Source organism: Gymnoscopelus braueri (genome assembly GCF_963280865.1).
Source record: "Gymnoscopelus braueri genome assembly, chromosome: 3".
In the NCBI taxonomy this organism is placed as follows: domain Eukaryota; kingdom Metazoa; phylum Chordata; class Actinopteri; order Myctophiformes; family Myctophidae; genus Gymnoscopelus; species Gymnoscopelus braueri.
In genome coordinates, this window is record NC_137612.1 from 20,680,049 (window position 1) to 20,699,795 (window position 19,747).

Sequence of the window (19,747 nt, forward strand, 5' to 3'; positions counted from 1 at the left end):
ACGTCCTATACTGATTGTAATAAATGTGTAATATAATCCTTATTATAATAAAAGTTAATAAGCAGTTGTGAAAATGCAGACAACATTTTCATTTCCCATTTTACTATATTATTTCCTTACTATTGTATTGAACATGCAAGTGAATAGGGATTATTAATATAGTATACTAAAACTGACAGAAGAATGTATTCAACAGTCAACAGAACTATACAGCCACAACAGAACACTATGCTATATAAATTATTTATTATGAATTGTTGTAATTTTTTGCTTAGGTAATCTTATTACAAAATTCAAAGAGACCTTTATTGCTATCTGACAGCACTATCAAATTAATAGCTTTCTCTCTTTCTTTCTTTCTCTCTCTCTCTCTCTCTCTCTCTCTCTCTCTCTCTCTCTCTCTCTCTCTCTCTCTCTCTCTCTCTCTCATACACACACACTCACACTCACACACACACACACACACACACACACACACACACACACACACACACACACACACACACACACACACACACGCACACACACACACACACACACACACACACACACACACACACACACGCGCGCGCACACACCAACGCATGCACGCACGCACACATGCACGCCAGGGCTTTCACCAACTAGTATAACCACTAGTCGACCTTGTTGGTACTAGTCGAATAGTTTTTTTTTTAATGCCATAGTAATGGCCCATCTTACTATTATTATTATCCTCCTGACTAAATTTTTTATCAAAAGGGGGTCAAAAGTATGCCCAATAAAAGCCTATCATTGGGCAATGGGGATCCTTGGAGTGGTGGTGTGCTGTGCTGCTGTGCCAGAAGCGCTTCCCTTAAAACGCCATAAAAATAAGGGCAGGAGGATAATAATAATAGTAATATAGTAGTAGGAAAACAATGCCCCCCCCCCCCCCCCCCCCCCAAAAAAACTTATTTTTTTGGGTAATTTTTCTTTACATGTAAATTTCGAATAGTCGACTAGTCGACTACCATTGGGTCAAATTAGTCGACCTGTAAAAATCTCTAGTCGTGAAAGCCCTGACGCACGCATGCACACACACACAGAAGTTTGTTATTATAGTTTAGCAACATTACCAGACAAAGAGTGCCTGAAGCACTATAGGCGGGTGCAAATATGGTTTGACCCCCAAAAAATTGGAACAAAAGGTTTCTCAATGGTTTATTGTAGTATCAGGTGTACTTAATAACATATCAAAAGTCTACCAAAATCGGACCACTAGAAATGTAACATTTTCAAGATGGCCGCCGCCAGTTCCTTAAAAGACCATTACTCCTCCATTATTCATCCTAGACAAGTACTTATGGTGTCTAACCCTATGTTTTGGTGATCTAGGAATCCAATTAGCTTATATAAATTATAGTGAAGTGATTATATGTACAATTATATACAGTATTAAAGCAATTGGTTATAAGCATATTTAACAATGTAATTGGACATTTCTCTTTTCTACACGCTATAATGCCCAGGATTGGTGAATGCATCACCTATACTATGTAATTCACATTCTGTTGAAGCTTTCAAGATTTATTTTGATACCAATAAGGAATACATTAATTATTACTGGGTGGTACTGTGACATTTGTAAAAACATGGCTGCCAAGTGATACTGGAAATATTACACAAATCTTGGAAGAAATTCCTTACCGAGAAATGTCTTCACCAATTTGTTTGTAAAGGTGTCTGGTTCCCAAACTGGGGGTCCCCCAAATTATTTTGGGGGGTCCCCAGATGGTTAGCTTAATGTGCAACATTGTTTTCTCACTCAACAGTAAACAAACCAACATACAGTATAAGTGTATACAGGGTATCTGCACATTTCTAAAGTTACTATTTAATCACTCTTACGACTCAATATTATCTCAAATATTAGGTAAGAAAGAGGCAAATATTGTGAAAATAGACGATGTACAAGCTCACAACGCTACACTCAGTAGGAAAAAAATGAACACGTGTCTGGTCTATGGGGAAGATGGACTCCTCAGCGGGGATACAGTGGAGAGAAATGGCCCCTCATGGGCCTAGAGAGGGTGTGCAAGTCAGTACAGAGCTATCACACCATGTATCTAGTGTCTTCTACAGGGTGTCTAGGCAGGGGTGGTGGAGGAGTGTGGCGTGGATAAGGTGCAGATGTGCTTGTCACAAACATCTCTTTATTCCTGAGACTTGTAGTTGTGTGAGGTTTTAGTGCAAAATTAATTTCACATGTCTTTATATTGTGATTGGTACTGCTTGCAATAAGCTTGAACCTTTTTTTCTGGATAATTTTAACAGCAAGAAGGTACGTATAGGGGACAGCCCATGACGCCCTGGGCTCCAGTCTCCCCATAGAATCCCAATCTAACCGACCTCCACGCCCATAAGGGGCTGTGTCCCTGCTGGGAATATTAATGGTCAGCCACCACCGACTCTCCTGTGAGCCAATCCGATATACACCCTTGTCTGCCTGACACAGCCATGCACCACCACGTGGAGGTCTTACAACCACCACTATGGAGGGGGCCGACCCTCCTCACTACCTATGCCCACTCACAAGCGCCTATCACGGGCATAGGAGCCAGCCAGACCCGCCAGGAGGTCCATTTTGGGACCAGCATACATAGGGACACGACTGTCTACCTGACACAGTCTTGCAACATGTGGAGGTCTTACAGCCACCACCACTGGGGACTGTCCTCACTACCGAAGCTAACTCAAGAGAGGCTATCTCGGGAGCCACTTGGGACCAGTGGGACTATCCAGTGAGCCAGGCAACATAGGGACACTCCTCTCAGCCTCACGCATTAGCTAAATTCCAATACCTTAATTTCTGCCTCTTCCTCACTCCGTCCTCCAGCGTGCCGTGACTTAGAAATCGTTTGCATCCCAAATGCTAATTTGCTTTTGGAGGAGCTGAGAACGAGGACAGCGAAGGCTCCCTTTGCCACTTGGAGTGAGATCTGGCAAAGATACAAGTTTATCTATCATGTATCGTTTGCAGAACTGTCTTCGTTGAAATGGCGTATAATTTCTGTTGGAGGTTTTGCACGTCGGACATGGGGGAGAGGAGAAGCTCAGGGTCTCCTTGGCTCCTAACTTTGCTCTTCTGCGCTCCAAGTGCCCAGGGAGCAATCCAGTGACCCCCATACTCCCCTCTACCCACCTGAGGGGAACCCTAGGCCCACTAAACTCTAGACCGGCCCACCCCCCACTATTTAATGTTTTTCAAAATCTTGTGTCTACAAGATGACACTGCGCTTGTCCACGAGAAAAATAAATGTTCTTGTGTATATAGGGGAGGAGTTATGAAGTTCCTGTGGGGTGGGTAAGGGGAGGGGTGCAGAGAGATTGGTTCATAATACAATAATTTTTTTGGGGGTGGGGTGTATAGTCAAAGACAAATTTAGTTTGGGCTAAATTCTATCCACAGAGCTATCCAAAACTTTTCAATATTGAAAACAATACTATCTATCAACTGATAATATTCTCTGCCACCACCTTCTCAATTAGCCTACTGCAAATTATGACTATTAGTTTTGTTATGTTTTGAGGATATCCTGTTCCAGTAAAAAAAACAATATAAGTTGTTGGACATTTATTATATAATTAGTTAAGTTAACTTGAAACGGGTGACCATTTCAGAGGGTTTTAATAGGGTCACAAACAAAATATTGGATTTCACAATTATCTAATTGTATCTCTGCAATTTGGACAAGTCCAATGGATTCCTAGGCCCCCAAAACATAGGGTTAGACACAAAAAGTACTTGTCTAGGATAAATAATGAAGGAGTTAGGCTGTTTTAATGATTTTTTTGGGCATCTTGGACGCCATCTTAAAAATAACACATTTCCAGTGATCAAACTTTGGTAGACTTTTAGTATGTTATTCAGGACACCACATACTACAGAAAACAGTTGAGAAACCTTTTGTTCCAATTTTTTGGGGGTAAGGTGCTTTTTTTTCATATATGCACCCGCCTACTACACCTTTAATTCTGTATCGTCATACTGACTAAACCCCTTTGTCTTGTTTTATTGTCCACTTTCCTGGCTGACAGGACTTGCCCACCTGTCTTCAACCTGGATGTCCATTTTACAACCAGGATGAGGACCTCCAGATCACTCGTTTCTGGGGACAGCTGTAGCTGCTGCAGGAGCAGGACTCGATCATCATGACCTGGTGATGGGTGAGCCTGCCCTGGGGACAGTGGAACGCCACGAGCACTGTCCGAGTGTGGTAAGGCCTGCAGCAGTGGCCCTTGGGACAAGCCGGGGCACAGAACCTGGGACGGAAGGCTCGTGTGCTCCAGCAGCCCTGGTGCTCCAGGCGAACGGAGGCGGACGATTTGTAGCTGCTTTCGCACATGCCTGATCCCTGTGACGAATTCAAAAAAGAATAATTTCAGGTTTGGCTGTGAGTAATGCCTTGCTTTACAGATCCTTGATTAATAGCACCATAATGGTGTAATAACTGTTTCACAGTAACTCGGGTATACTCACTAACCGGTTGCTGCCTGCGGGCTACCTGCTGTGACAGGACTTGGCATGGCCTGACCTGGCACAGCCTGGTTTCAGTCTTCAGACGGCAGGCCCAGTTCTTGTTTGAGCCGCGGGTGGAGACACCTGGCCCACAGCTGTGGGAGCAGGGGCTCCAGTCTGTGGTCTGCTCAATACAATTGGATGTGATGCTCTGAGACTGGCTGGACAGTCCACCCCTCTCCACTATTTCTTCTGGCCTCTCCACTGGAAAATAAAAATAAAAGTTAGCCGTCTGCCTAATATCCTGAGTTATAGTTTCCTGAGTCATAGTTGGTTGCCCATCATGTCGTGCACCGAAAATAGCCAATTGAAAGTCAATGTCATCTGTTATAATGACATAGTTTCCATTAAAACTTGAAAACTGTTAAAGATAGAGACATGTTTAAGATTATAGACAGATAGGAAGTCATATGGTGTTTCATTTGGCAACAAAATCTTTGACCTTTGGTGAACTTGAAAGGTCAAAGTTAAGGTCAGCACCGTGGTGAAAAACTGGAGCTCCAGTGTTTTTCTGTTTAAAGAGGGGTGGGTTTTGTTGTACTGTATATATAACAGCAGGCATTTATAGGAAATAGCTGAAAATAATAAAAATTCTTTGAATATTGTTTCCTGTCAAACATGCAGTAAATCTATTCAAAGTGCTCATATTTAACACGTTAACACTCCCCATTGGCTCCTATCATGTAAACAGTGTGCCACTTAACCATCATCATTGGTGTAGTTGTATCAACATTATTACTTGTTACCGTCATTGTTAAAGTTATATGTTTCTTGCCATTAGACCTAGATACACATTCACCTCCCAAAGGGTCTGGGTAGATATTGTTGTCCAAGCCATCGCAGATCCACTCCTTACAGCACTGTCCTGACAGGCGCACGAGGCGGGGCTCGGGGCAGTTGGCAGGCGGCATCTGGAGGTCATCGGTGCACAGGGGCACACAGGTCACTCCGCCACCCAGGCAGTGGCACAGCTGGGCACATGAAGGCCGGAATGTCTGGCCCTCCTCAAGCCTCATTCCGTTCAGTTCACAACCCAGTGCATTCTGACCTGACCGCAGGAAAAGGGAGTGGAGAGGAAATGTTTTCACCTAAGTGGGTGAGAGTCATACGGAATGCCATCGGTGCCGAATCCAGGGCGAGGTGAGACATGTGTAGAAAAGCAACTCATGAGCAATTCTCCAAAATATTCTATGCTTAATGTCCCACGTTCATTAAAAGCAGAGGAGGTGATTTCATGGAGTGTCCGTGGTACATACTTTACTTAACTTGACATTAAAGGACCATACTTGTGATCAAGCATGCTTGGCCCATTGACAACAATTCAGAGTATACTTGACATCCAAAGCACCGTGGTTTGTTTAATTTTTGAGGAAGCCATTGGATTCAGTATATTTCAGTATGGCATAAAAATCTCCTTGCAGAACCTTGAAGCTTCCTTTAGATAGGTAATCCAATGTATTGCATTTACTTTTGTGATCATAGTAATGTTATTGTTGCAGATTGATTTGAAAAGTCTTGCTGAAAATAATAGGCTTGCATCCAGTTGTTCTTGCAAGACACTGCAAGACACTTTTTATTTAATTTTTTTAGTTGGACTTTTTATGCCTTCAAAATTTGGTATTAATTTTTCGGTGATGCTAAGCCCAGCTGGGCAACAGGGAGCAAGCAGGAGGCAATTACGTGACCTCAAGTACAAGTCTATCTCAAACTAGAAAGAGATATGTTCTCTGGTCTCATGAACTTGAGAGAATGTGCTCCCCAAGAAAACGTGACAAAAACATTCTTTGGAGAAAATCTTGTTTCCCTCACTTGTGACAAATTCCTTTTGTCTAACTCCCTTCCACTGAGGATGCATGGAGAGACAAAACAATGCAAGGATAGTGGAAACATGTTAAAGAAAGTCACTTCCTCTGATGTGTCATGCTACGTGACGTCAATTTGTGATTACAACACAGTCATGATTCTGTTTAGACATAAAAACAGCTCACTGAGCAAATTTGCAACGACTTATTAACCACGCAATGTTGTGATTTACTTAATTATTCAGGAAAGTTTGATAACATTTAATGAATATTGAGAAAAACACAAATAAATGAAAAAGCCACCAGTATAGTCCTTTAATTCATTCTTTGTGTCCATGGGTTGATATTATGTTAGGTCAAACTTTTATTGCATTTATTCAGCAAGAATATCAAGCAGAAATAAATTTCCAACACTGCTGGATCTAACCTACAACAGCTCCACGGGAAATAAACGTCTGCCCTCACCCACACATTCTCCAGGACCTCCGGGATAGCTGGCGCTGTAGTCACACTGCAACCCTCTCTGGCTGTCACATGGCATCCTGTCAGTGCAGGCTTCACCCTCCTGTCCAGCACACACCTGGCAGCAGTGACACCCATCCAGGACCAGGGGGACTGCGGGAGGGCAGCGGGGTGCAGGTTGTGGGCACTGGCACGGCCAGCCACAAGATTGGCAGCACACCTGAAACATGGTCAGATGTTTGCCAATATGAACTTGTTGTAGCGTATATAGTTCTGTACATTTTTAGGATACATGGCTTTCATGTTTTTATTTATCTAATGATGTGATCAGACTAAATCAAATCACATTTGGGAATCCTGTTTGAAACAAGATCTTCAGCCATCAAAATATTTTGCATTGTTAAGACAGTCTGGATGTTGAGACACAATTTCTCTTGCAGTAGCACTGTGCTAATCATATTGAACATTAAAACCTGCTTTTGCTTCTGATATTGAGTGTAAAGTTGACCGGAGGTCGAGACTCCAAAAACAGTCAGAAATGCTCTTTTGTGGCCTTTATTTCTCCCACTTCTCCTCCACCAAAGTCTGTGTAGCTTTTTACAGTGCAGATGTATTCAAATAACAAAAATAATACTGGCCAAAAAATACTAACATAACGAACTCAGGAAATTAATGCAAAACTTAACAAAAAGGGAAAAGAACAAAACAAAGCGCACTAGGCTACACCCCTATGAGGGGGGCCCTGGCAGCTCCGACTGGGCTCTTAGCTCTCTGCCCCATAGAGGTATAATATAACTAGAGGGCGGATTGCCCCGCCCCCAGCTATCATTTCAATGAATGTGCTCAGTGGCGTTTTGAAGCACCCGGAAACCTGCCGGAAGTAGAATTATTGGTTTGATTTTGTACCCCCATAGAGTTATGAGCATGCGCACTAGTGTCCTTTTTGCGTTCTACGGCAGCCCGTGTGTCAAGGATTGAACGCGATATATTTATTAAATACACTCGAGATGCCTATGTATAACTAAATGCATATGTGTTTATGTATAATATGTTTACATATTTATATCTAGCTTATATTCCAGCTTTGGCCACTGGGGTGGCAGCTTCAATGTTTCTCAGCAACTCTGGGGGCTTGCTCTGCCCGCCCAAACATAACTGATACTCTTCTTCTTCTTCTTTGTGTTTAACGGCGGTTGGCAACCAGTTTTTGGTGCATTACCGCCACCTTCTGACCAACTGATACTCTAATTCTGCAGTCTCCTTTTTATAGGAGAGGATCCTACCACAACAGAGGAAGCAATTAACCTTAAAAAATAGCTTATCTACAAGCTGACAAATAAATCATGAATAATCCAACACATAAATAGATATTGTACTTTCAGACTGAACACCATTTTGTGTTTGAATTCATTTCCGAATACCATAGAATACTTTGCCCATAAACATTGTGAAACACCCCTCCTCCTCTACAGTACATGGCACCTTCCACTGGGACCTCCCCTACTTTAGCCTCGGAAACCCAGGCTTTTTTTTTTGTTACAAAAGAAAAAAAGCCTGGGGGAGCGATGCAGGAACGATGGTCTTGGACCTTGTTATCTCCTAACCAATCAGAGTGCAGAGGGGCGTCGCTCTAAATTTGGTGACGTCAGCGTGCTCCGTGCACAGGCCGAGGGGGGAGGGGAGGGGAGGCGGGGACATAGATTGGTGAAGCAATAGGAAGCCACGCACAAATCCAGGCGGCTGTGTTTGGGTCCGCCCTTCAAGACCATGGATTGAGCTCGTAGCCTCAGGCTACCCCTACTTAAACTACATGGTTTAGTCCATGCTCTGTTTAGCAGTTCAACCCGCAGTGCCAGTACTGCAGAGGAGTTACAGGTGACAAACAATGAGCAACTCCTTTTAACACAGGTTACACAATAAACTGAATGTTTTATCCCTGTAAAGTCTGTGTGAATTACTTGTGAATTTGTGAATGCATTCAACAGTATTGACATTTTGTTAGGACATATCTGCCACACTTCCAACAGTTGCTCCAAACCGGCCTGTGGTCTTGATTATGAATTGGACGCAGCTGTGTGGTGTGTGTGTGTGTGTGTGTGCAATGCCCTTAACCCATGTGTCAGGGCACGTTTCCCCGTGACATTGAGTATCTGAAAAAAGGAAGTTGGAGATAAGTGTGACAAGTCTGAGAACAGGAAGTTAGTTATCTTGATCAATGTTGAAAGAGACCGCAAATCACAGCAAACTGATTTTTCTTCATCTTTTCAGTTCCCTTTATTGTTTGGGAACTGTACATCTAATGTTTTCACAATTCACACGTTTTATTGTTTAAGTGTTATTAGTGTCTTAGTGTTAAGTGTCTGTCCGGAGCTAATTTCACACACTGCTATACTGATACAGTGCCAAACATCTTGCACATGCTATCATTAGGCCAAAGAAGACACTCAATTTTGTTTTTATCTGCCTCATAGTGGTGCTATAACTCCCTTTACATTTTGGCCTATAACTCTTGAACCGTATAGGTCAGGGGTTTTCAACTGATTGTGAACCAGGGACCACCACCCTGACTAAGAATCAATCAGGGGACCACTGTTGTGTTGGGTGGAGATATGGGCTAAGATTAGTGTTTTTGGAAACGCTTGCTATGCATCCCATGTTTATAATGCATTATAAAGAGCTTATAACACTGTATGATTATAGTTGTAAGAACTAAGAACTAAAATATGCATTACCCTTTATAAGACTGTTTCTCAACCAATTGTCCATGGACACATGTTCTTAAATAATGACTGAAATATTGTGTGTGTGTGTGTGTGTGTGTGTGTGTGTGTGTGTGTGTGTGTGTGTGTGTCTGCTCACTAGCATAATATTTCAGTTATTTTTTAAGAATGTGTGTATGTATGTATGCATGCATGCATGCCCTAATCTAGATTGAATCATTTATATTTATAATTTATTTATATATATATTTTTTTCTTCTAAATAAATAAAATCTCATGTTAAGTGAGTTACTGATTTGTAACTTATGTATGAGTGAGCAGACACATCCTATTACATGGGCACACTTCCACTTCTTGAGATTCTAACTCCCTTTTCTGTGGAAGTTCTTGACCCCCTGCTTCCCAGTAACTGCTGTCAACTACATTGATGTGTCATCTTAGGTCACCAGGTCATTGAGTGAACTGTTTCTCAACTAGTGGTCTCGTGTCATTTTCTGGCTCGAACCTTGCCCTGTACATATTCTTCAGGTATGAAAATACTACTGTCACAGAGATGCGTAGTTACAAAAGGTAAAATACATTTTGCTTTGGGAATTCTGCCTGACAACTCATCCAGAACTTAACAAGGGACTGTGTTTCATACATGTGCCTCTTGACTGAATCTGAGGACATGGCAATGAGCTGATCCTATTTTATAGTTAAGCTTGAAGTACTTATGGAATAAGCATGAGCCTCCTCAAAGGACCACTGATAATGAGGATAATGTCTTTAATGCCTCTGTCCTCAAATACCAAGTTTTTCCAAAAAAATAAAAAAATACATTACTGAATGCATGATCAGGGACCACATGCAATACCTCCACGGACCACCAGTGGTCCACGGACCACCAGTTGAAAACCCCTGGTATAGGTCATACAATTGAAAATTGGCTCATGACGCAACTGCAGATATTCCACACCCATTTCCACTTAACAAGATTTAGCATTCTCTTCAAAACACACTTTTGTGTCTTTACTACTCACACAAATCCCTACACATCATCTCTGGAATCATGTGATACACATGTATCATACAGATTTGTTTTATATTCCATACTGCTTAACTATAATTGGCTTAAACTGTATATGGGAGGGGTCTATTTTTACAAAATGGCCAGTATCATGTCAGTATCATGGTCAGTATCATACAGACATGATACTGATCATGATAGGCTCTAGTAGCCTTTCTAGACATGCTTCCTTCCTACAAACCCCATTCAATACTTACAAATCTGGCCAATCTTCCCAATACAAAACGTGCAACTACACACGTAGTGTGAAGGGGCCCCCCACAGAGCACCTCAGCACCCCCCGAACTTCTCTGCACGCCCCCTGGAGGGCTGTACCGCCCCGTTGGGAAACACTATAGTTTGTTATGGGACCGGAGATGCAAATTTGCTATATAGCTAACTCTGGCCCAACAGCTCTCGTTGGGCATGGCCCCTGTAAAATAATAATAATAATAATAATAATAATATATTGCTGCAATCGGCAATACGGGGGCCAAGCAATACAATATGCCATATATGCAAAATACAAATATGCTTAATATGCGCCATAAGCCATAGAAACAGAAGACCTTGAATTAACAAATGAGCACTGTAAACAGCTAATATATTGTAATGTATTTCTGTATCATGTTGCTTATAATGCAGATAAGGCAGAAAACCGCCTGGAGAAGTTCGAATTTAACTTTTTATTTTATCATATCATTCAAAATGGCAGAAGATCTAAAGGTCAGAGGTCAAAGGTCAAAGCGACAACGTTTTTCATCATGAGGAGACGCATATGTGAAAAGAAGTTTCATGGCTGTAGCTCAAACAGGGCATGAGTTATACCTGTTCAATTTTGCATTTTCAATTGATTGCTAAAGTGCCATGCACCCTTTGGCCAATGGTTGTGAGTTTCATTTCTCTGTAGTTTTTCATGACCCTCTACCATTATTCCAAGTTTCGTAAAAATAAAAACACCTGCACGGTTCTGGCTGTTGCGGCAGAAGAAGAATAAAACTAACTAAAGGGTGCCCACTCACTACGCACTTGGCCCCCTAATAAATAAATAGCAGACATATGACAGGCCATCTACTCTAACACCTTGTAGTCCAGCTAGAGAAACCATCATTACAATTGTGCATTAGCTGATCATATTTTCGTATATGTTGACTTGCCTTTCAAGACTAATTTTGGAGATGTTGCAGAGGGTTAACCGTTAAGGTGGAATAAAACAAGGTCCACCCACCCACTGTCGTTTCCAAATTATGTTGTGTGATCACACCTAATCCACAGTATGGTGTGTTTATGTTGAATGTGTCCAAATAGTAGAATTATTAATACCCCTACTGTAGGCATATTCACAGAAGCCAGCAAACTGTCAGATTCTTAAGCTCCAGGCACTTACTATGAATTATCTTATGAAACAAACCAGCACCGCTCACCCTAGTAGTCTTGTACAAACAACCAGTCAAGTCACAGAATGTCTGAGTGTTAGCTCTGACAACAGTATGCCATTTTACTCTGCAAATAACTCCCATCATAGCAGGACCATAGAGGCCTGTATATTGATCTGACAGTGGTGTTAATACAGAAATCTTGCTGATAAAGAAACATTCAATCATTTCTGGTACAGAAATTATTAAAAGGTTTGAGAATACTGATATGCCAAAATAATTGATATGCCAAAAGAATTGAGAATTGCTAAATTGAGGAAACATCAAAGTTGCCAGCCCTCACCTGAGTGATGATACAAAGGAGCAAGGAGCCAAGTAGCACGGAGTCCACACTGTCCATTATTGCCAGTTAGTTTTCTCTCCTCCACTGTTGATCTCCTCAGGAGGGTGGTGATGCTATTAAATCTGATCTTAGCAATGTGCCAGCCTCCTTCCATTTATTTAGAAAAGTCTAGCTTCTGATGTCACAGATGGTGGACTGCAATGTAAATACTTATTGGACAGGAATCAAAAATAGTTCTAATTCCACACTCCTGTTGCTCCACTATTTCCTTCACTACACTGTGCCTTTGGCTCAGGCTCCTGCAAAGCCTTTCTTGTGGCCATTGGAACCAAAAGCCCATGCGTACACAGAGCAGGCTTTTAGTGTATTACAGGGGGGGGGGGGAATGGGTCAAGGTTGAGTTCATGTCTATTGGCTCTGATTTACGTGTTTTATAACACCCTAAGGACAAAAAAAGTCCATTGAGGTCCTTTATTGTCAAGTATGCATCTGTGCATATAGACAGACATTCTAAGAGGATTGACTGTAGTAGTCCAATTAGATATTTTCTCATCATTATTGAGTAAACATTCAATTTCATGATAGAGCCTTGACTTATCTGAATCATATGATGAGCTTGGAAGAACCCAAAGTCATATGAAGTTCTTGCCTCCCCCTTTACATTAGCCTCTTCCATATTTATAAATTAATTACTAGGGTTCTTGGTAAAATGTTTGAGCCCCCTTCAAACCAGTAGGTATTCTACTCTGATGTAGGCTTTATATATAAGAACGTACCAGCTTTGCATGCTGCACTGAGTGTGTCGTAAGAATATTTTACTGTGAAAATCCTTGACTTTTGTCTTGAGTGGTCCAAATACACACACCTTCTCAACCAGAGGGATCCAACGATGGCACAATCATGAAGAAATGATTTTTATTAATCATGCACCTCTCCACTGACTTAAGTCTGGCAGGTTTCTACAAGTCTTGTTCAAGTTTCCATAAAGATGCCAGGAAATTATTAGTTTTTCATGATACATTTAATTTGATTCACACATTATTTTGTTTCACATAATAGATGGCCATGCATTTCTCTTTCAAAGACCTTATTATTAAGACGGAGAGGTATTTTCTCCACATCTGTCCACCAAAAACAGACTACCACTCTCTTCCCCGGGCTCTGAAAATAGATTTTCCTCAACTTTGGATGTGTTCTTTTGCAGTGATACAACAAGAAGGGAATGTAAAAGCCAAATGCTGCTAAAGCACATCTGCTGTTACAATAACAAAAGTGTCGTGGGCCAGGAGGCAGCTTTGAAACTTGCTGTTCTTGCCACACAGGACGCTTGAAGCATTTATTCCCCTCTCTGTTTTTACATATTGACACAACTAAACCTATATTGATTGATTGAATACTTTATTAACAGTTTGCAAATAGTACAGAGGTACGATTTTACAATGATTGTTAAAAGGATGACACAAAAAACCTAGGGGCTTGTTTCCATTGTGGACCTGTAAAGAGCATTGTAATGGTGTGTAAGCACACGTTTGGCAAAATAAACCTCAAGGATATGAAATGAAATACAAGGATGGATATTTAATCTAAACAGATTCTTGGCCTGCATCTGCGTTTTGTGGTCAATAGGATGTTATGGTGAAGGGTTTAAATGCTTGAATGGTCGATTAATATTTTGTTAAACTCATGCACAGGCAGAGCTTGTTGAATTCTTACAAAGGAGTATTCTCTAACACTCTCCTGAGTTTATCAATAGTGTGTGGGAGCACATCTTCCTGTACAGAAGCCCAATCCAAACAGGATGCTGATGACAAATGCATTTCAGTGAAATCATTTTCTGTAAAGGATATCTGTTAAAAAAAGATCTTGATACAATAATTAAGATAACTTAATAAATTCACACTTATAGCCTGCAGTGATATTGCTTTCCCACAAGATGACAGATCCGATTTTTGACAGTACAGTCATTGATCCTGAAACTTCAGAAAGCCTCCTAATAGGATCCTTTTATCTTAACACAAATCATAAATCACATAATCTAAACACGCATACCTACCAAATTTGTTTTGCAGAGAGAGAGAGAGAAAGAGAAAGCGAGAGCAAGAGAGAGACAGAGAGAGAGAGAGAGAGTCAGAGAGAGACTAATAAAAGACGGCCAATAATATGTGTATTCCTGCAATACAGCAAACTCACAATTCCTCCGTACTTTTTTTATTTATTTGTATATTTTAAGTTGAAACAAATCTACATAGTAGGCTACATTTAATTGCAGAGTTGCAATGTTACACAGCTCTGTTTGCACATTTCCTTAGGCCTATATTTCAAATGTGCATAGTATACATATCTTAGTTGTCTCTGCCAGGCCAAAGGCCATGGCCGGAGACTATGTTTTCGCCCCTGTCCGTCCGTGTGTGTCCGAGTGTGACCGTCCGTCCAGTGAGCAGCTATTCCTGCACGATTGGACCGATCGGCATGAAACTGTTATGGTATCCAGGACTATATCATTTATTAAGGGTTAATAACAGAGACAGCAGGATGGTAAAATGGCAATTTACGACACTGTGCACATACACTCCATGGAGGCCAGAGCAGAACCTCTGCCCCAAATGTTTCCCATCGGCCTGTTATAGTGCCACCATGGGGCGCCCATTTTTGCAAAACTTTTTTTTTGCTACTACTCCTACCGATTTTGTCCAAACCTCACCCAAATTGGTACACCTGTAGTGATGAAGATGTATCAAATTTCTCATATTCCATTCCAATTGGCTATGATTGCCTTCCAAACTTTGCAGGAGGGGCCCATTTTGCACAAAAGGCCACAAGCACTTGTGCTTCCTATGGTGCTTCATAGGAAGCACAAGAACCTCCACCCCTAATTCTTCACATCGGCCACATGGTGGCGCTACAACAGCCCACCTAACGTTTTAGCCACTAACTAACTATTGAACTGTAACAACACAAATATGTTTTCCCTGGATTCCTTGAATTCTCACATATAGGCCCCGGTCATTTGTGCCAGATTAAAGTAGGCAATCCGGCCTGGCAGAGACCCGTGCCCCTCCGAGGAGCACACTTTTCTAGAATGTATTGTTTTTATTTCAAACTTGCTTGGGCAATGTAAATGTACTTTGTTTCTAATGCCAATAAAGCCCCTTTGAATAGAGAGAGACAGACAGACAGACAGACAGACAGACAGACAGACAGACAGACAGACAGACAGACAGACAGACAGACAGACAGACAGACAGACAGACAGACAGACAGACAGACAGACAGAGAGAGAGAGAGAGAGAGAGAGAGAGAGAGAGAGAGAGAGAGAGAGAGAGTAGAGAGAGAGCCATAGAAACCTGAGATCTGTTTGGAGGGTTGGACCAAAGGTAAACCCGCCCCTCCATCAGTGGCACCTCTAGGACCTTATGGGTACACATGCATTTCTTATCAGAGTTAGTTAGAACTCTACGCTTCTTATCATTGACAAAATGGACACAAACCTATCCCTCTCGTTTCTTTATCAAAATGATCCGTTTTACTCTTTTTGTGCCTCGGATTTGATGACTGCCTCTCAGACTGTCAATAATTTCACAAAGGAACAGAAACTGCTAATGAAGGTAGAGATAATGTTTCATTTAAACTGTGTTTTAATTGAGAAAGACAAGTTGCTATAATATATTTTAGTGTATGGCTTTGTGGAAACACTGGCTAAATTTACATACGTTTTTCCTTAACTAATCATATGGGCCAGATAAGCTGCTTTTTATGAATGGATTCTGTCAACTATCCTGTGTCATCTAATCAAATAGCTATTAACTACTAATTTAAACGGAATATAATGTGACATTTAACCATTCAAGTCACAGAAGTGAAAAAGTGTGTGTGTGTGTGTGTGTGTGTGTGTGTGTGTGTGTGTGTGTGTGTGTGTGTGTGTGTGTGTGTGTGTGTGTGTGTGCGTGTGTGCGTGTGTGCGTGTGTGTGTGCGTATGTGTGTGTGTGTGTGTGTGTGTGTGTGTGTGTGTGTGTGTGTGTGTGTGTGTGTGTGCTCACAAAGCATCGCAATAAGACGCTTTGTGAGCTGGTAGTTGTAGATTGACTATTTTCACGGTGCGTCGTCGGTTCAACCATGTATAAATCAGCCTTTAAGTCCAAAAGACTGACTGAAAAGTTATCTTGATTTCAAAACTTTTGCATTTTTATCATTGTTTTCAGTTGCCAACCTTCAGGAATCCATTTGTCCTACCAGTATGTTTCTGAAGTTACAGTCCTCACACCATTTTCAGCCCCACTACTTTGTACCTTGATGCCAGGCTGGTAAAACATTAGGCAAACATGATGTCTCTGTAATAGGGACTTGAATGGTACCCATGGTAACAGAAAGGCCAGGTCACTCATTTACAGCCCCCTATAATGTTTGTCAAGATCTCTTCAGATCCTTCAGTCAGATATCTTTAGCCCACGCTGGTCTAAGAAGAGAACACAACCACTTTGCACACCAACCAGAACCAGACAGAACTGCAGCATAGATGTTCTTCAGAAGATGCAGGCACTAGTCAAAATGTGAAACTGAATCTAAAGGCTTCTCCAGCACATCAGACTCGACTGATCTCTGACCTCTCTCCAACTGTTTACAGTACAATAAAGTTTTTTGCTACTAGTGTTGATGATGGCTTGTTTATTATTGTATATTATTGTATGTCATTAAATGTCTCGATGAATTGAATCCACTGGACCACAATGGAAACAAGCCCCTAGGGCTTTTTTGTTAACCTTTTAGCAATCATTGTAATATCGTACCACTGTACTATTTGCAACTGTTAATAAAGTATTCATCAATCAATCAATCAATCAAACCCTACGTTACAGACGCTCCGGGCGTTGGAGCAGGAGAAGTTAAGCCGTCTGCGTCAATTGAGCGAAGACAGGAGGACGTTTGCATTTGCCATGAGCAAGAAGCTAGGCAAGCAAGGATCAAGACCCCAAACAGCCCCCTTCTCCCCCTCCATTGCATCCTCAGTCAGGGGGCCTCAATCAGCTCCTGCTGTCCTCTTCTACAGCCCCAACACAGGGGCCCTTAGAGGGCATGGGAGAGTTGCCAGTGCCAATACCCAAGATACAGGAGTCAAAAGGGAACTGCACTCCTCCTACCTCTCGCCATTAGCAGCCAAATTAAAGAAGGACAAAACAAGTATTGCTCAAGACTGGAATAAAAGCAACGTGAGTACAGTGACATAATGTTGACATTACTATGATGTATGAACTGCACAGGCTATTACTTTGAGTGACAGCTGTAATAGAAGTGAAGCTGTATGCAGTTTACAGAGGCTTTCTCATGAGATGGCAAGATCAGTTTCAGTTCAGTTTTTTCTCTCTCTCTTTCTCTCTCTCTCTCTCTCTCTCTCTCTCTCTCTCTTTCTCTCGTTCTTGGAAAAAAAAGGGTTCACTCGCAGGCCAGAGATGTTGTCACTGTGGACATCCCAGGAAGCCAGTGACAAGAAGACAAAGTTGTCCTGCGGTATAACAGAGGCATCAATCCTTCTGATTCCATGTCCACTGACACTGACTGGCCAATTGAGAAGTGCAATGCAGCTGTACTGTTACAAGAGGGCAACAGCTTGTTTCATAATTATTTTGTTCATGCTAGATGTTTAACTGTGGTGGACAGTAACAGAGTAAATGAGGAGGGACTAGGACAGGTGGGTGGTGCTAAGGTGGTGGAGGAGGTGCTAAGGTGAGAACCAGGTATACTTAATGAACATAAAAACATAATTTTAACCATTTCTGTAGGCCTATACTTTTTTGAAAAAAATCTTCCTCCTAGTATACCTGATGATTATGTTTTAGGGGGGGGGAATCACTGAAAATCACGGCACCCCGTCTTTAAACAATATAGACCCAGTCTAGTAAAAGTGTACATATAGGTACAACTATGAATGATAATGATTCATAGATAATCCATAATAAAAATCCTGTCAACAGAACCTACTGTAGCAAGTTCACTGAGTGTTACTTGTATAATGTCCCATAATGTAAACCACACTTCACACCCACATTATGTCAAGAAATGTTTACATTTCTTCTTCTGCTGCGTGTTTTTAAAAGTGTTGCATAGCGAGAGCTGACAACTTCATATGCTATTTTCGTGACTTTTATACTCTGGTTTTAATAAGAAACATGGAGACTGCAATGCTCAACTAAAACGTTTTTTAAAAAAAGACCTAACCTACATTGTATTGAATGAGAGCAGGGTGGAGAGCAACTGTTGTTCAGCAAGACCAATTTTTAAATAAGAGAAGGGCAATTTCTCCTATGAAAGCAAACAGGCAGAGGTGCTCGAGAACTGGTTGGCTCCTATGTGTGCACCTGATGGAGGCCCTGCATGCTACACAGGTTACAGGTTAAACTGCATGCTACACAGGTTACATGTTAAACTGCATGCTACACAGGTCACAGGGAGTCACTCGTAACGTTGCCAAAGAAATTATAGTAGTGCTGAATTGTCAGATGTCATGAAAGCTGTGAAGAAGCTGTGAAGAACACATGTTCTACTTCACCATTCTGAGGTTCGATGGATTTCACATGGAACAGTGTTCTCACGCATGTTGAAGATACGTGTCTAGTCAGGAGTTTTTACTTCTCCAAAACTGCACAGAGCTGGCTGACAATTTCAATGACGATGTCTGGGTTGTGAGCTGAACAGAATTTTGAAGTTCTATGCAAGGCCATAATGCACGTGCCATTTACGTTTCTGTATGACAGAATGGAAAGCATTCAAAAAAATAACAATACAGTATACAGTATGGGATCTCTGCTTCTCTCTATCAGTTAAGGGGTCCTTGGCCCGAAACAATGTTGAAGTACCCCTGATCTACATAAAATCGGAAATACGTCATCCAGGAAAACCTATCCATATATCCACCACTTTTTTGAGTTCTTGTTTCAACTCAAAACAAAACAGGGTAATGGCGTCAGCTGCAGCAGGAGAAGAACAATGATCAGCAGCTGAATCAGCCTGACACCCCATGGCCTTATCTGAAGTCCATGTTATGAAAAACGCACAAACAGACATAAAAAAAAACATACATTTTCAAATGCTTACTGTGTTTACCGAAGACAAACTACTTGTAGGCCTACTTGCATTTAAAATGTATATTTAAAAGCAATTACTTTTGTACTTTTACTCAAGTAACATTTTGACTGAGCTATTTTTACTTGAAGTGGAGTAAATTTGACCATTAGTATCTGTACTTTTACTCAAGTACTGGGTCCACCACTGCTGACATCATCAGTATCATGTCAGTATCATGGTCAGTATCATGTCAGTACCGTGGTCAGTATCATGTCAGTATCATGGATGGTCAGTATCATGTCAGTATCATGGTCAGTATCATGTCAGTATCATGGTCAGTATCATGGCCAGTATCATGTATCAGTATCATTAGAAAAACAAAAAATAGGCCCGTTTTCT

At 41.4% G+C, this 19,747-nt stretch overlaps 1 protein-coding gene and 1 long non-coding RNA gene across 2 annotated transcripts; one reads left to right on the plus strand and one right to left on the minus strand.

Annotated features, from left to right (window-relative positions):
- Window positions 1–3,987: 3,987 nt before the first annotated feature.
- Window positions 3,988–12,369, minus strand: LOC308081506 (CCN family member 5-like). Its single transcript, XM_080423181.1, has 5 exons — window positions 12,292–12,369; window positions 6,808–7,024; window positions 5,340–5,588; window positions 4,506–4,744; window positions 3,988–4,376 (listed from the first exon to the last, which is right to left on the minus strand). The coding sequence occupies exons 1-5, from the start codon at window positions 12,346–12,348 to the stop codon at window positions 4,095–4,097; spliced, it is 1,044 nt and encodes a 347-aa protein (XP_080279307.1). The 5' UTR covers window positions 12,349–12,369; the 3' UTR covers window positions 3,988–4,094.
- A 3,403-nt stretch (window positions 12,370–15,772) lies between these two features.
- On the plus strand, window positions 15,773–17,836 carry LOC308082839. The gene is made up of 3 exons (XR_013932952.1): window positions 15,773–15,896; window positions 17,146–17,496; window positions 17,717–17,836. It is a non-coding gene; the product is annotated as an uncharacterized lncRNA (long non-coding RNA).
- Window positions 17,837–19,747: the final 1,911 nt, after the last annotated feature.

Bases quoted from the DNA above. Each gene is read 5' to 3' on its own strand.
- LOC308081506 (XM_080423181.1), bottom strand. From the start codon at position 12,348: ATGGACAGTGTGGACTCCGTGCTACTTGGCTCCTTGCTCCTTTGTATC. The intron at 7,025-12,291 runs GTGAGGGCTGGC...ACCATGTTTCAG, and splicing joins TCCTTTGTATCATCACTCAG to GTGTGCTGCCAATCTTGTGG. The intron at 4,377-4,505 runs GTTAGTGAGTAT...AATTCGTCACAG, and splicing joins TAGCCCGCAGGCAGCAACCG to GGATCAGGCATGTGCGAAAG.